Source organism: Silurus meridionalis, chromosome 21 (genome assembly GCF_014805685.1).
Source record: "Silurus meridionalis isolate SWU-2019-XX chromosome 21, ASM1480568v1, whole genome shotgun sequence".
In the NCBI taxonomy this organism is placed as follows: domain Eukaryota; kingdom Metazoa; phylum Chordata; class Actinopteri; order Siluriformes; family Siluridae; genus Silurus; species Silurus meridionalis.
This window is the reverse complement of record NC_060904.1, coordinates 11435859-11452761: the sequence shown is the minus strand read 5'-3', so window position 1 is coordinate 11452761 and position 16903 is coordinate 11435859. Positions and strand designations below refer to the sequence as shown.

Below are 16903 nucleotides of genomic sequence, written 5' to 3'. Positions count from 1 at the left end.
AATACAAATCATTTGTTTATTTAATCATCTTCATTCCAGGCTTTATTTTCTTTTCTTTTTTTGGTTAACAAATGTTTTTGGTATGTAATTGTTGATAATCTGGACCATTACCACCGAGTTGATAATCAGAAACAGCAGGCCAGCAAACCATATGAACACAAATGAGTTGCGTCCTTCAAATTCCAAGTAGTAAGCTGGTGCCAACCACAAGCCCTGTAAAGGTAACATGAAGGAAGATGATGTCAAACTCACCACATTTTAGTATATGCAAAATACCACTCTTAAGAAACATGTAAACAAACAATTAGAAGTTTACATAAATAATTTAATTATTGATTGCTGGGACTTTTTTATTTATTTATTGTGTGCTGATTAAACTGTATTAGAAGTATAGGGCCTTAAAGTTATTGAAGAAAGGCATTTCTATTTAAAGTATTAAAGATAAGTTACCAAATTATTCATTATTAATGAATGAACGAATGAATGAATGAATAATAATACAGTGGAACCCGGTTATGTCGATGTCCTAGGGGGTCGCCAAAAAGCATCGAGGTAACCGATGATCGAGATAAATGAAAATCAAAATGGCGGCAGTATATTAACGTGCTTAAAATTTCTTTATATACATGATGTGCGTTAATAAATGAGAATGTGCATGCACGTGTTTTTGAAGGGTTTTTTACACAACAGCGTTGCCGCGATTTGTTTGATGAAGGCATGCTATAAAAATACATACAGTACATGTTTATCTGTCAGGAATCCACCTGCCACGCCCCCTTCGGCCCCCTTCAACGTGTCAGGTGTTTTCTCGGCCGCTTTCTCGGAAGCTCCCGCGGCTTCAATCGCGCACATATGGTGCTCGTTTAGCATCATCACCAGCTCCTATTTAAACTTCCACACTCTTACTGTCCGTTATTGTTGGTATATGTTGGTTCACGGCGGTCGTTGTTATCGCGCATGAGTATCCCGGTACGTGCCTTCCCACCGGCACTTTCTCAACGGCTGCGCTTTTCTTCCCAAAGCGCATCGCGGATTCCCCCCTGATTCCCCCCCGATCCTGCCGGTGTTCATTCTATGATTTTGGATGGTCATCACACGTTCCGCGCCGCCAAGCGCGGCTTTCGCCTCCCGTTAATCACATAAAATTTAACAACAAAAGGCATATGTGCACTAACTAACAGCAGAGATTCACCAGTATACAATACAACACCTGTAGCAGCTGTAAGCCTTGATTTTCCCGCCACTTCCGCGAGTTCTTCTGCGGCTGCACCGAGATAACCGACGTTAAATGGCAAATTTTTCCCCCCTTGTGCTCGAGATATCAGGTTTCGGTGACATAACCGATAAAAAATGCTAAGAAAAACTGAGAATTTGGCGGTTCCACTTCAAAAACGTCGACTTAATAGGGTTGTCGAGGTAACCGAGGGCGAGATAACCGGGTTCCACTGTAATAATAATGATAATAATACAATAAATCAGAGTTCCATTCCGGGAGCACATTCAGAAATTTGTTTACTTACGTAAATCCAACAAAGTGAGATTTATACACCTTTGGAACAAATCTACAGTGGAACCTCGGGTTACGAATTTAATTCGTTCCGGTACTTTATTCGTAACCTGAAAAGTTTGTATCCCGATAAAAATTTCCCCATAATAATGAACAGAAACTTTGGTAATTCGTTCTGGACAACCAAAAATATTACTTTAATAAAAATAAAGCCAATATTCACTAATATTATTTACTTTTAAAAAATTTAAATTATACCACATAAAAACATACAAAAGAGGAAAACATCTTTACCGGGTACTTTCCCTTTGAGAAGACTCGCTGCAGGAGACGACGTCAGAGAAGGGGAGGAGGGAGAGTTATTGTTTGAAGGAGAATCTTATTATATTATATTATTTATATATTATTATATATTATATTATAGAATATTAAAGACAGTGTTATTAACACGAACGCTGAGACAATTGTTGCATTAGAGGGAAAATGAGAGCTGTTTCTTTAAGGCTACTATCAGTTGGTATTGAAGTCCAGAGTGAAATTCATTATGGGTATTGTACTTCGGAAAAGACTGTAACCCTGCTAATCTATCTTCATAAAAACAAGTAAAGTGGTTATGCATCGGCTAATGTTGTCCATCTCATCAGTCCACGAGCATCAACTAACGAGTTGTTACGCTGCTGCCGGGAAAAGTTCAAGCGGATAAGTAACACGATGCTCTCGCTAGGGACACAGGACGCTAACTGATGTGACGAGCTGCGTGGATAGAGCAAAAACAACCAACTTGCCTGTGATTTTTTGGTGCGCGACGTTCGTATCCCGATATATTGTTCGTAACCAGGGGCAAAAATTTTGATGAACTGCGATTCGTAACCTGAATTATACGTATGCCGGGGCGTTCGTAACCTGAGGTTCCACTGTACAATGTAGTTCATAAAAATAAACTGAGCAAAATTATAAATGCAACACTTTTGCCCTTATTTTTATGAGCTGAACTCAAAGATCTAAGACTTTTTCTATGCACACAAAAGGCCTATTTCTCTCAAATATTGTTCACAAATATGTCTAAATCTGTGTTAGTGAGTACTTCTCCTTTGCCGAAAGAATCCATCCACCTCACAGGTGTGTGGCATATTAAGATGCTGATTAGACAGCATGATTATTGCACAGGTGTGCCGTAGTCTGGCCACAATAAAAGGCTACTCCAAAATGTGCAGTTTTACTGTATTTGGGGGTCCAGGGGTTCAGAAAAACAGTCAGTGTCTGGTGTGACCACCATTTGCCTCATGCAGTGGAGTCCTTCACATAGAGTTGATCAGGTTGTTGATTGTGGCCTGTGGAATGTTGGTCCACTCCTCTTCAATGTCTGTGCAAAGTTGCTGGAAATTAGCAGGAACTGGAACACGCTGTCGTATACGCCGATCCAGAGCATACCAAACATGCTCAGTGGGTGACATGTCCGGTAAGTATGCTAGCCATGCAAGAACGGGGATGTTTTTAGCTTCCAGGAATTGTGTACAGATCCTTGCAACATGGGGTCGTGCATTATCATGCTGCAACATGAGGTGATAGTCGTGGATGAATGGCACAACAATGGGCCTCAGGATGTCATCACGGTATCTCTGTACATTCAAAATGCAATCAATAAAATGCACCTGTGTTCGTTGTCCATAACATACGCCTGCCCATACCAAAACCCCACCGCGACTATGGTCCACTCGATCCACAACGTTGACATCAGAAAACCGCTCACCCGCACGACTCCATACAAGCTGTCTGCCATCTGCCCTGTACAGTGAAAACCAGGATTCATCCATGAAGAGAACACTTCTCTAAAGTGCCAGACGCTATCGAATGTGAGCATTTTCACACTCAAGTTGGTTACGATGATGAACTGCAGTCAGCATGCCAATTGCATGTTCCCCCAAAACTTGCGGCATGTGTGGCATTGTGTCAAGTCAAGTTTATTTATATAGCGCTTTTCACAACAGACATTGTCTCAAAGCAGCTTTACAGAAATTGTGCTGTGTTATAAAACTGCACATTTTAGAGTGGCATTTTATTGTGGCCAGCCTAAGGCACACCTGTGCAATAATCATGCTGTCTAATCAGCATCTTAATATGCCACACCTGTGAGGTGGATGGATTCTTTCGGTGCTCACTAATACAGATTTAGACAGATTTGTGAACAATATTTGAGAGAAATAAGCCTTTTGTGTAAAGTCTTGGATATTTGAGTTCCGCATTAATGAAAAATGGGGGCAAAAACAAAAGTGTTGCGTTTATAATTTTGTTCAGTGAACAAACATAAAAATGCTATAAATAAAATATTTTTGATATTGTTGACCTATTTGGCACAGCAGACTTCACCTGTTCCATGTTCTTGTCCTTGTTCTTTAGAATTGTGCAGATGGTTGAATGATTCATGTTATAAGAGCGAGCAATGTCTTGTCATTTTTCTCAATTATTTTCACTAGAGGCTTTTTCTTTGGCTGATGCCGATGCCAATATTTAGAAATCAGGGCAGCCGAAGACTGATATATGATACCGATTTATTTAGCCAATATGTTTGGCCTACCCCCATCTCATAAAATCAGTTAATTAATAAGAAGTTAAATAAATTAAACATTTATTAAACACCACAGAACTCTCTATTAAGTGTACTTGTTACTAGGTTTTAAGACCCCTACCTACCTGTATCCTATACTACAGTTGGTGGAAAAACAATACAGTTCCAAAAAGTTACTCATGTTCTTTCTCCAAATGTTATTGTTATTCTTTATCCAAAATAGCAAGATATTTTTTAACACGTGAAATATATAAGGCTAGATAAAGTATGTATGATAAGAACAGGCTAATGGCATAAAATAGTGGGAAAATTTTGCTATTAAAAATGCATTTTACATATCATAAGAACCAAATAACAAACTAGCATTGAGTTCATTAGTTAAGCCAATGATTAATTTTTGTTGCTTGTGTTTAAAAAAAATCTGATGCAATTAACCATGAGAGAACATAACTGTCCAAAACCAGCAGGTGGCAGTAGTCTGTATTTGGTATCGAAACAGCTATGGGCGGTTCTGGCCCCGCTCTCGCCGAGACGGGCTTGTCTCTTTCTCCAAACTCACCTGCTTGGTCCAGCACTCGCTCACAGGCTCAGAAGCACGCCTTTCTTCACATTTCTTTCCCCTGCGACAAGAGCATTTAGCTCTGCCCCTCTTCCTCTTAGGAGGGGGCTTTGCGAGCTAGGCTTGAGGAGCTATGGAGGTTGTGGCTGCCTATGAGACTGCTTGGGACGGAGCATGTTAGGGTGGTTCCAGAGGGAGCCGGCTGCACACATTCTGTGCACATTTAGTGCAGATACCCTGCACATTCTGTGCATGATCTGCGCATATTGCGCCGCGCTCTTTGCTGTGCATGCAAATCCTTTAGGGGGTGCTTTTACAGAGCGGCATGCTGGTTCCAGTAAGCGCTTTCTGCACCTACGTCACAACCTCTGTGTCGGGGTCTGCCGAGGTGTCCAGGTCCTGGCTTAAGCCGTTTTCGGCCAACCTTCTTCGTAGTCCCTAACGTAGTGGGACTAAAAGTGCGCGGTTACGGGTCGATGCCCCGGGCTGAAGTATACGCTAGCCAGCTATCTCTCCCGGAGTGTTGATTCACTCTTTAAGACCCAGACACTGCTTACCAAGCCCATTCGTAAAACGCCGGCGATGGTGGGTCAGCGTGTTGGGTGGGTCAGCGTCAGTGTGAGCACCACTATTTGGATCCAGTCCACTGGCCGTATGGTTAAAAAAAAGTGTTGGCTTCATTCACCCGAAAAGTCTATGCGTCCGCCATTTCGGCGTATCATGCCCCCATGGTGGTGCAGTCTCTGGGCTGAGACCCTCTCATGATATGTAAAATCTATTTAATAGCTACATTTTCCCATTAATTTATGCCATTAGCCTGCTCTTCTCTATCACACAACAACAACAACAGCAGGGAGGCTAACATGATAGAAACTGGGTTTTTTTTCATAATTTTTTTATGTAAAGCATAAACATATTTCATACCTGTCCAATGAACCACAACAGCAGTAGCCCAATCCCTTGCTTTATCGTAAGTCTCAGATGTGGCAGGACCAGAGGCAGTAAACACAGGTACCACAGAAAATACTGCATCAAAACAGGGGCAGAATCATGGATTATAAAATGCGCTGCATATTTCTTTTGATAGATTTTACTATGCAAGCAGGTTTGGAGGCGATTCATTTGTAGTTATGAATAGATAGATTTTGAATAAAACAGTGGTTAATAGTCATTTAATTGCAACTATTTAATCACTATAAACCTTTGGAATGAAAAATCTTGCTGCCAGTAAGATTATAATTTGGATTGTAAATTCTTCCATTTTGCATACAGTGTCACCACAAAAGGCTAAAGATCCACCACATCCCTGATCTCAAGTCCTTATTGAAGATATTCAAAATACAAAAGGGACTCAGACAGCACAAGTGTTGTTTGGGCAAAAGTTTGGAAACAACCGTTTTTAATAGTTTTTAAGACACAAGAATATTCAGTTTGTTTATATGCAACAAAAAAGGCACAAGAACTGGACAGGGAATGATGGGAAGAATTTCTTTGGACAGGAAAAAATTTTTGCCCCTAAGAAAAGAGCTTATGTGAGAAGAAGAACAGGAGAGAAGGTGTTGCAAGACTGCCTGATCACTTTCTGTGTGAAAGGAAAACTGAACAATGAAACTTTGCCATAGAACCAGACAATGACCTGAAGCATATGTTCAGGCTATGTAATCAATATTTAGAGAGCAAACAGTCTGCTGGAGAGTTATCTGTCATGAAATGGCCTGCCCACTCACCAAATCTAAACCGTCCTCTGGGCTGAACTGGATCGCCAGAAAAAATATCCAACCAGAAAAGAGCACTTTTAGCAAACTTGGATGGTAAAGTATTTCAGCTGGATGGTTGGAAAATTGCTCTGGGATCAAATAGATCACATGGTCAGAAATAAGTAGTATTGTGCTAGAATTCCAGCTTTGTGTAGTTTCATCTCTTGTAAAGTCAGTTTGTGTAGTTTCTTCCCAGCAAGATATTCCACGGCCAGCTGCCAGTGGTATTATTGGATAGTGGACGTGTTTAAGAACAGCAACAGCTGCATGCAAGCCTTATATCACCAAGTACAATGCCAAGCATCAGATGGAGTGGTTTAAAGCATACTGACACTGGACTCTGGAGCAGAGGAAACCTGTCCTATGGAGTGACAAATCATGCTTCGCATTTTTTTCAGTCTGATAATCTGGGTTTGGCGAATACCAGGAGAACTTTTCCTACAGGACTGCATTGTGCCAACTGTAATGTTTGGTGGAGGAGGGATAATGGTATAAACTTGTTTTTCAGGAGTTGGATTAGACCCCTTACTTCCATTAAAGAGAAATCTTAATGCCTCAGCACACCAAGACATTTTGGACAATGGCATGCTTCCAACTTTGTAAGAACAGTTTGGTCCCTTTCTTTACCCACATTAATGTGTTTCAGTGCACAAAGCAAAGTCCATAAAGACATGAATTAATAGGTTTGGTGTGTAAGAACTTGACTGACCCGCACAGAGCCCTGACCCTCACTCCATTGAATGCCTTTGTGATGAATTGGAATATCATCATTGCCTGACCTCACAAATGCTCTACTGGATTAATGGGCAGAAATTACAAAGTTCTATCTAAAGTGATCTATCTAAATTCACACAAAAGCACTTCAAAATTCTGTGCCTTTGCAGAAAAGTGGAAAGCTACAAAGGGGGGGGGTCCAACTCCATATTAATGTCTATGTATTTAGAATGCAAATTCATTACACATTACAGTATTAGAACAATGGTCAAGTGTCCTAATAGTTTTTTCCTTAAAATGTATCTTATAGCAAGACCTTCAGTCAGAGATAAGATGTTATAGAATCGTAATCTTCTTCTTCTTTCGGCTTCATCCATTAAGGGTCGCCAGAGCGGATCATCCGTCTCCATACCCCATACTCCATACTGTCCTCTACATATGCCTCTTTTAAACCAACTACCTGCATGTCTTTCCTCACCACACTTATAAACCTACTCCTTGGCCTTCTATCCTGTTACCTCCATACCCCATGTCCCTCCTCTACACATGTCCAAACTATCTCAATCTAGCCTCCCTCATCCTGTTTCCAAAAAGTCTTACATACACGGCCCCCTTAATAAACTTGTTCCTAATTCTTTCAATCCCTGTCACTCCCAATGAAAATCTCAACATCTTCAGCTCTGCTAACTCAAGCGCCACCTCCTTTCTTTTACTCAATGCCACTGTCTCTAAACCATACAACATAGCAGGTCTCACCACAGTCCTATAAACTTTCCCTTTCACTCTTGCACATACCCTTTTATCACAAATCACTCCTGCTATCACTCTTCTCCGTCACATCTTATCTCAGCCTGGCTTCCACTACTCTTTACCCATAACTTAAATATAACATAACTACCCATGGTGTGACTGATCAACTTTATTCCCCCGCAGTTACTGCAGGTTTGCACATCTCCCTTATTCCTAAAAACCTGTACCAGCACACTCCTTCTCCATTCCTCAGGCATCTCACCTTCCAAATTTTTGTTGAACAATCTGGTAAAAATCTCTCCTAAATATCTCCATGCTTCTACCATTATGTCATCTGGTCCAACCAACTTTCCACTCTTCATCCTCTCAATTCCATCCTCCATACCTACCATAACCTCATCACCTCTGTTTCCTTCACCAACATGCCCATTAAAATCTGCCCCAATCACTAATCTTTCTTTCTTAGGTACACCTTCTACCACTTTATCTAACTCACTCCAGAATGAAATTTCTTTCTCCTTCATCTCACAAGCCACTTTTGGAGCATGGGCACTGATGACATTTGTCATCACCCCTTCAACTTCCAGCTTCACATTCATCACCCTATCAGAAACTCTCTTCACCTCCACTAAACTCTTACTTTACAGTTTAAACCCACCTCCAATGCTCCTGGCCTTACTCCGTTTCCACTTGGTCTCCTGAACACACAACATGTCTAACTTTCTCCGCTACATCATATCAGCTAACTCTCCCTTTTTCAGTCATATTACCAACATTTAAAGTGCCCACCCTAACTTCCACTCTCCTACACTTCTCCTTTCAATGCTATCTGTGTAGATGTCTTCCTCCTCTACTACTCCTCCTTCAGCTAACAGCAGCCCAATTTCCACTAGTACCCTGTTGGCTAACAATACATGTGGCGGTCGTTGGTAATACAGGCCTCGACCAATCAGGTATGAAATTCTGGTTTGTGATCCGCTTTTGTTTCGGCACGTTTTACACTGGATGCCCTTCCTAACGAAACCCTCCCCATTTATCTGGCCTTGGGACCGGCACTAAGAGTGCACTGACTTTTGCAACCCTAATGGCTGGGTTGTTGTAGAAGCGTAATCAACACCTCTTTATAAAACAGATTTCAAAATGTAAATATGTGGTATTCCATTATGTATTCATGTCCTAATTACAGAGTAAGAACAAAATTGTGTAGAATTAGTAGAAGTAGTAGAATAATAGGAAATTGTTGTAATTCTTTTTACAGTGCATCTGGAAAATATTCACAGCACTTCACTTTTTTCACATTTTGTTATGTTACAGCCTTATTACAAAGCCTTATTATTTTTTCCTCAAAATTCTCCAACAATACCCCATAATAACAGTAACTCAGAAAGAAATACTGTGCAGCAATAGGAGACCCTGCAAGAGTGGCAAGATGGAAGCCAATGTTGAGTAAAAGGCACTCTTAATAACGTCCTTAATAAAGGGCTCGGGCAAGAAGTAAGATTTTGTGATCTTTAAAACAATACAAAACAATAAAAAAATTTACTTTTTGCGCACAACAAGCACTAAGTCTGAAGAAATTTCCATTCCTAAAATGAATCAGGTTTATGGCTTGCTTTAGGGTGCTTCTCAGTATTGAAGCCAAATCCAGAAACATACATGGAAAAAACTTAGACTGGTGCAACAGTTTCAACATGACAATGATCTTAAACATCCGAAGGAAATCTAGAATGGCTTCAGAGTACTCCAGTCAAAGCCAGACTTAAACTGCTTAAGATTATTCTGAAGATGACAGTTCACAGATGCTCACCATCCAGTCTGGACTGAAGAAATGTATTAAATTGCCCAAATCCAAGTGTGGAAAGCTTGTACAAATCCTGAAAAACTTGCTGCTTGCTATTGCCATCAAATGGCCTTCAAAAAAGTACTAAACAAAGGGTATGAACTCTTTTGTGAATAAGACTTATAATAAGAATTTTTTTTTCTTTTAATTTTATTTAAAATGTTTTAAAATCTCAAAAAACATTTTAGATTCATGATTAAAGTCAATCAACTGTAGGCTGATGGACAAAATGGGCAATAAATCTATTCAAAATCAAATCCATTCATAATACAAGAAATAAAAGGATCAGCATATTTCAAGGATAAAATATCATGTAAATTCAAGGTAAATTATGATTTATCATGTGTTACCTGAGAGGTGCAGACTTTGTTGAAGCTGACAAAAAGGGCTGTGTTGAGGAAGCAGCAGAGAGGCAAGTCTTCATAGAAGGCCAGAGAGGTAAGAAGCAACAGTATAACCTGAGGAAGAAAAGTCACTAGTCCCAGAACAAAGTTCCATTCACTCTCCGCTGTTAAGTAAAACATGTAAAAGTATGGGGAGAAATTATGCCGGATGTCCCGCCTTGTTAAGTGGTACAGGTAAGTTTCTTGCAGGAAATCCCAGCCATACCTAAAAATGTAAAGAGAATTTTATAATACTCAGGTATATGACATAATCTACATTGTCTAAATCAAAAATAGTTTTTGTAAGAAATACTGGTATTATATTATCCAAATAAATGATATTAATTAAAGACATCTGAAGACAAACATGCAAGGGTCATGTAAATTTGACCTCTAGTTAATAATATTAAGCAACTAATTGGTCCGCAATTTTTTGTTCGAGATTGAACATGTTTGTCAACATGATAATTGTAAAAACAAGGCAACCTTTGTCCAATTAGATTTCACCTAACATATTAAAATACTTCCAAATCAGCCTAAAAAATCTAAAGCCACCTATCCAGTGTGTTTAAAACTATGAAAGGGCTCTTTTGGTTGTGTAACTGTATAACTCATAATGCCATGTCTCAACATTATTATACAAGTGCTCATTTCACTTATGCTTTTTTAGATGAATAACCAAATCACATTGTAAAATCTAGAGCAAAATCTTCCTAGAACTGTGGAGGCTGTAATAGCAGCAAAGGAGGACAACTCCATATTAATATGCGTGGAATTGGGATGCGGTGTTTAACAACACGTAATGGTGTCAACATACTTTTGGCCATTTACTGTATATAATAAGGGTGCAAGAAAATATCGATACATGCAAGTATCGCAATATTTTGTTTGCCGATATTGTATCAATTCTCAAAAAAGCAATATCAATATTAATAATGAAAAAATTCATACAAGATTAATGGCTGCTGTTTGCTTTTTTCCTGACCGCTAGATAGATAGCAGTCTTCTTATCTCTAAACTTAAACAGTGACAGGAAGTACTAGCAGAATGGCACACCACTAATGTTAGGATTATTATCCACATACTACCTGGGGGCGCTGCTGTAAAAAATTATTATGGGTATAATTTCCACCAGAAGTAATAGCAGAGTTGACTGGCATGCACTGATGGCAATATGTTTTGTTTATGTGCTGTTTTTCAGGCAGAAATATGTTAAAATTGCATTAAAAACCTCAGGAACAATATGTGCCGGTCATTGTTGCACTTTGTGATGAGCATCTGCACCACTCTGCCACACACTTATAGCCTGCCTTGCCCTGCTGCTTTTACATTTAAAACACTAGTTAGGGCTCAGATCATGCTTCTACTATTAACCTAATATCAATGGTAATACTAATAATATAATACAATAATCATCAATCCCATTTCATGTTATGTGTCTTTAAAGACTATGTGCATATACATTTTTTATATTTTTATATATATTTTTTAAAAATGTGCATATTAGGAAAAAAGATACTTACTAATTGCATTCATGTATTGCAAAACAATTGATGCCACTGAGGTATGATACGGGTAAGACTGGCACAGGTTTTATGGTATGTGTAGGTTTAAGGGGTTAGCGCTAGCAGTGTAATTTTGCAGATCCCTCTGTGCTGTGGTTAAATAGTTTTTTGGCTTAGATTTGCATATGGTGGTGTATTCTTCATGACAGCTTTCCTAAACAATCGACCTTATTTATAAAATAAGAAATATATCGCCTTGTTACGCTATTGCATTGTATTGAAAAGTTCATACCACAACCCCTGTATTGTGATGCGTATCATGTCGCCAGATTTTTGTCGAGATTTTGCCTGAGTATCTAGTTCTTTACTGGTTATAATAACAACTGTTCTACTATAAAGTACTGTGCCAAATGGGTGTATTTACAATTTCAACAAACATCATAATGACTGCAGAAAGCACAGTGGTCATATTTCTGGCAATAAAAAATTAACCTAGAGAGAGAAGCTCCAGAACCGCCACAGTGTTTAGAGAGCAATTTACTTTTAACACCAAAAAAAACAAGATCATCAGCATTGGTCTCTGGTAGTCTAAATGTGATGACAATGCTTTAGTCTTAATTACTGTAGACCAGTGAGAATCCAGTTTTGTTTCCTATGTGTAATATGCAGTTATAGCCAGAAGCGGTACTTTCTGAGAAGAGTAAAGAAAGTCAAGGTGCCTTGACACACTACTTGTTGCCTCCTTCTTGTACCCTTCTGAGGGTTATCGAGTGAGCTTAGAAAGTTAGGACCCAGCTTCAAAATTCAAATGATTTGTTAGCCACCTTGTCAGGAGTGCTCAATCTGATCCACAAAGGGGCGGTGTGTCATTCTAATTAAACAAGAGCCACACCTAATTCCACCTGTATAATTAAGCTAATCTTGACTTTCAGTAGGCTTAGTTGTTGCTTCTGCTTGGGTTGAATGAAAACCTGCATCCATGGGCATGGAACCTTCTGGATAATCAGACTGACTAACTCACTAGAACTGCATCTTCTATCTATCTAACTGTCCACTCCACACATACACAATCTTTTTACACAGAGGCACAGCATAAAGCATCAATAAACTACAAGGATAATATAGACATTCAGGTTACATCAATTTTTGTTTCTGCCACTGATAAAACGCTCCTAACAATATCTGGACATGCAAACCAGTTTTTGATTATGTTTTTCTACTATTCCATTACAACTTGCATTGCTTTTGACTGCAAAGTCGATACTGTGTTATTTGTACTACTAGCTAATGCTGTCTTTTAGAACTGGATTGAATATTGCATTCTTTCTATTTTGTGTATATAGTGTTCTTACTATATGAAACAGATGTAAGCAATTTTGGTGGTTGCCAGTCAAAATAAAATGAGGAAAATGTACAAACATCTTAGAAATATGGTTAATTTCTATACAAATTATTTTAACTTACATGCAATAAAAAGTCAAAAACAGTCCAAGAAACACCACTCCTGCAACAACAGCAAATAGAACCAGATCCTTATGAAAAAGGGTAAGGAATAGTCTAGAAACACCTCTGTACCGATTCTTCAACTCCTTTTGATTTGATATAAAAAGGGCAATGGGAAGGGCATATATTACTGTATATATTTTCATATGGACAGAGAGACCATATAGACATGCTGCTGTAAAATGTCTCTTCAGTTGCAAACACAGGAGAGTGGATAGAACCAAAATAGCCAGCAGTGCTTCAGCATTCCCACGTGTTGATACACCAATCGGTAAAGGATTTAGAAGCCAAAGAGCTGTGAAATGACAGGCTGCATCACAGGATAAACCTCGAAGGGTCAGTATGTGGTATATGAGGACACCGGAGAGTACATCACAAATCACAAACAGCAGCTTCCCAAAGTGAAAGGTCAAGTAGATATTAGGTGATAACATCCACGCCAGGAGTGGTGTATACCGGTAGGTGGACCTGTTGTATGGAGACTCACCCTATGAAAGCAGAAAAGTTATAATCAAAACACTGTTTTAAAGCATTTACTTTCTGAATAAAATTTCTTGTACTTGTGTCAAAGATGTGTGGGTATAAAGTGTAAATTATAACAACTATTTATAAATATTCATAGAGCAGGTATAAAGACATTAGCAGCTTGCAGTAGGAACTCTATTAGCAATATTATTGTTAGATGCAAGATAATATTTTTTAATTTATTAAGCAACTTGGGAAGTTAAATCAATTGTGCAATTTTCAAAATCTCAAATTTGTTTATCGACTCAATAGATGAATTGCTTGCTATCGCTTCTTTGATAGACATCTGAGCTGTGCACAGTACATGAGCATTTGCAGAAAAGCGACATAAATATTAATCTTTAATCACAGAAGAGTATACCAAATCCTGAGTACTTTAAGATCAAGCTTTATTATAAGGGCTTCAATGCAGTAAAAATAAAGAAATAATGCATCTATAGAAACTCTGCATGTGTTATATGGCTGGGTGGATTTCACATCTATATTTGAGAGCTTTCCATTCACATGTGGCACTGACATACCATATCATGCCATGCTAAAACATGAGTGTGTAATTACGTTTGTGGGATACTATCTATCTATCTATCTATCTATCTATCTATCTATCTATCTATCTATCTATCTATCTATCTAATTTTATTAACACAATTAATGCACCGCGTATTTCTGTTTTTTACCATTTTTATCAAAAATATAAATAAATACACACATTAATTCATAACATCTTTTTTACTCAGATATTTAAAAAAAAACTACACCGGGAAAATATTTTTTAATCACCTAACATTTGTTTTACTGATGTGATATATATATAAAACTTGTCAATTATGTCCATGATGCTCTTCTGACAGATGCTAAACTGCATTTTGTTGCTGTATAACTTTACTATACAATGCCAAATTAATCAATCATTTAATTAGTTACATAATTTATTTTTTGTCAATTTTATAGAAAAGTCATTTTTAAAAATATTATTCTAAAAAAAGAACAATTTGCAGATATTTTCTTTAGATATTTGGTTATTTCTTTAGACAGTCACCAAACAGCTTCTTTGAAACTAATATTGTGCAGGTCCCCCTTCTGACATGGACTCTGAAGGTGTACTGTGGTACTGAATCTGGCACCAAGATATAAACAACAGATCCTTTATTAAGTCTTATAAGATGTGAGGTGGGGACCTTAAAGGATTGGATTTGTGAGACCAAAAACATCCCATGGATGTTTGATCAGATTAAAATCTGGGAAATTTTGGAGCCCACAACAGTCAACACTTTGAACTGTTGTTGTTGTTCCTCTAAAGATTGTTCCTGAACTTCACATGTATCACTGAGCATTACTCTGTCTGTTTATTGTTCACTTACTCTCTAATATATCCCTCTCCCTGACTGGTGGCAATGCAGCAAGATCATCAATGCTATTCACGTCACCTTTTAGGGTTTTATATAGGTGTTCAGTGTATTTTTATGCTTTGAAATGCTCATATTAACCAGGGTGTTACAGGTTTGAGTATTTCAAGACATGAAGTCTGGTTTCAGAGTCTGGTTTCGTTAGATCTCACCTGTGTTACAAGTCTGGATGCGTCTGTAAAGACGTGATAGTCGATGTCAGTGTATTTGACCACCATGTTTTTGTCTTGATAAATCCCAAAGCCAAGCAAAATCACGCGTATAATAAACGCGACGCTGTGCAGATTCCTGAAAGTCATTAGTTGTACTGGAAGCATGGTGCCACCTGATAACCTGATGACTGTCTGCCAGGGAATATAATCAGCAAATGACTCAATCTTTATCCTCAGTCTTAATCTCGCTGGATCATTCTCATCGCCCGTCATCCACATGCATTCATTTTTACGTCAATACTTGCTGAAGACTACGAAAATTCAAAAGATACACCAGTTCAATTGTTTACTTCCTGGTAAAACTGGTATTATTTTCCAAAATAAAAGTCATCACACGTTATTAAGGTTGGTGGAGGGCTCATTGCTAATGAACAAACACTTGCATGGAACTAAATAAAAATATAGGACAAAATAAACATCTGGTTAAACAATGAATAAATGCAATGCTATTTAATCTAAAGAAAGAAGTATTGATAATAAATAATAATAATAATAATAAAAAATAGTGATTACAGATAACCCAGTGGTGGACAGTAAAGATTTTTTTTACTGTACTTAAGAAGATTTTTTGTGTATGTGTACTTTACTGAAGTATTTTCATTTGTACGTATTTGTTGTATTTAAACACACTGAAATCTTTCATTTTTTGCTGCGTAATCCCAGTTTTTCAGTTTAATTTCTTTAACCTGCCACTCAGCTGTTAAAACCAACTGCCTTCTGCATGGCATCCTTTTTCTTTCACACACCAGAATCCCTCCACTCCAAAATCCAGTTTCATGAAAATATTTACAAATGGGTCCAAAGATCTATGGTCTGGTCATCACGATTAGCTTAATTATACTTCATAAACAATTGAAGTTGCAAGAATAAAAAAAAGAGAGACAAACCTATACTTATAGACCTCAGAAATAATTGGAAGAGTCTGAACTTTATGGTTTGTATAAGGGGCAAAAAGAGGAACAGTGCTGCAAATTGGAGAATATTGCTATGGAAGATAATCCAACTAAATAATTCACAGTAGACAGGATATTGAAACAAGGCTTTTTTCAATGAACATTGTCTCAAAGCAGCTTTACACAGATAATGTGGTGATTAAAAATTATTATGTTCTTTATAAGTGAAAGTTTGTCCCTGATGAGCAACCCGGTGGCGACTGAGGCAGGGAAAAACTCCCCGAGATGGCATAAGGAAGAAACCTTGAGAGGAACCAGACTCAAGAGGGAACCCATCCTCATCTGGGTTGCACTAAATGTCCATTTTATATATATATATATATATATATATATATATATATATATATATATATATATATATATATATATATATATATATAGCAGCTCCAACTGTCCACCACATCACTTCTCACAGAGGCTAAGCATAGCACTGTTTATATGTTTAAAGCAAAAATGGCAAAACTAAGGCAAATGGTGACCTTTGATTTGGCTCGCCATGTACATACACGAGATGTGGAAAAACATGGAAAGAATTCACTAACACGGGTGTCCTTTCTAATTTAACATTATAATGTTATTTGATGTTTATCAGCAAATAAAGTAAACTGAAATGAATTTAGAGAATATTAGTGAATGTCTAATCTTTTTTTGGAACAAGATTCTGAACTAAATTAAGAGCTGTTGCATGTCTCTAGAGCCAGTGTTGCTTAGAACCTAAATAGA

General features: G+C 38.0%; 1 protein-coding gene across 1 annotated transcript; it reads right to left on the bottom strand.

Moving 5' to 3' along the window:
* Positions 1-2: 2 nt before the first annotated feature.
* pigm (phosphatidylinositol glycan anchor biosynthesis, class M) lies at positions 3-15533 on the bottom strand. Its single transcript, XM_046877650.1, has 5 exons — positions 15168-15533; positions 13046-13572; positions 10044-10302; positions 5557-5658; positions 3-213 (listed from the first exon to the last, which is right to left on the bottom strand). Exons 1-5 carry the CDS (start codon positions 15444-15446, stop codon positions 43-45), a joined length of 1338 nt encoding a protein of 445 aa, XP_046733606.1. The 5' UTR covers positions 15447-15533; the 3' UTR covers positions 3-42.
* Positions 15534-16903: the final 1370 nt, after the last annotated feature.

Excerpts from the sequence above, each read along its gene's own strand:
- pigm (XM_046877650.1), bottom strand. The coding sequence starts at position 15,446 with ATGTGGATGACGGGCGATGAGAATGATCCAGCGAGATTAAGACTGAGG. Across the intron at positions 10,303-13,045 it reads TTTTTGACTTTTTATTGCAT|GTATGGCTGGGATTTCCTGC; the intron begins GTAAGTTAAAAT and ends TTACATTTTTAG. Across the intron at positions 5,659-10,043 it reads ACAAAGTCTGCACCTCTCAG|TATTTTCTGTGGTACCTGTG; the intron begins GTAACACATGAT and ends GTTTTGATGCAG.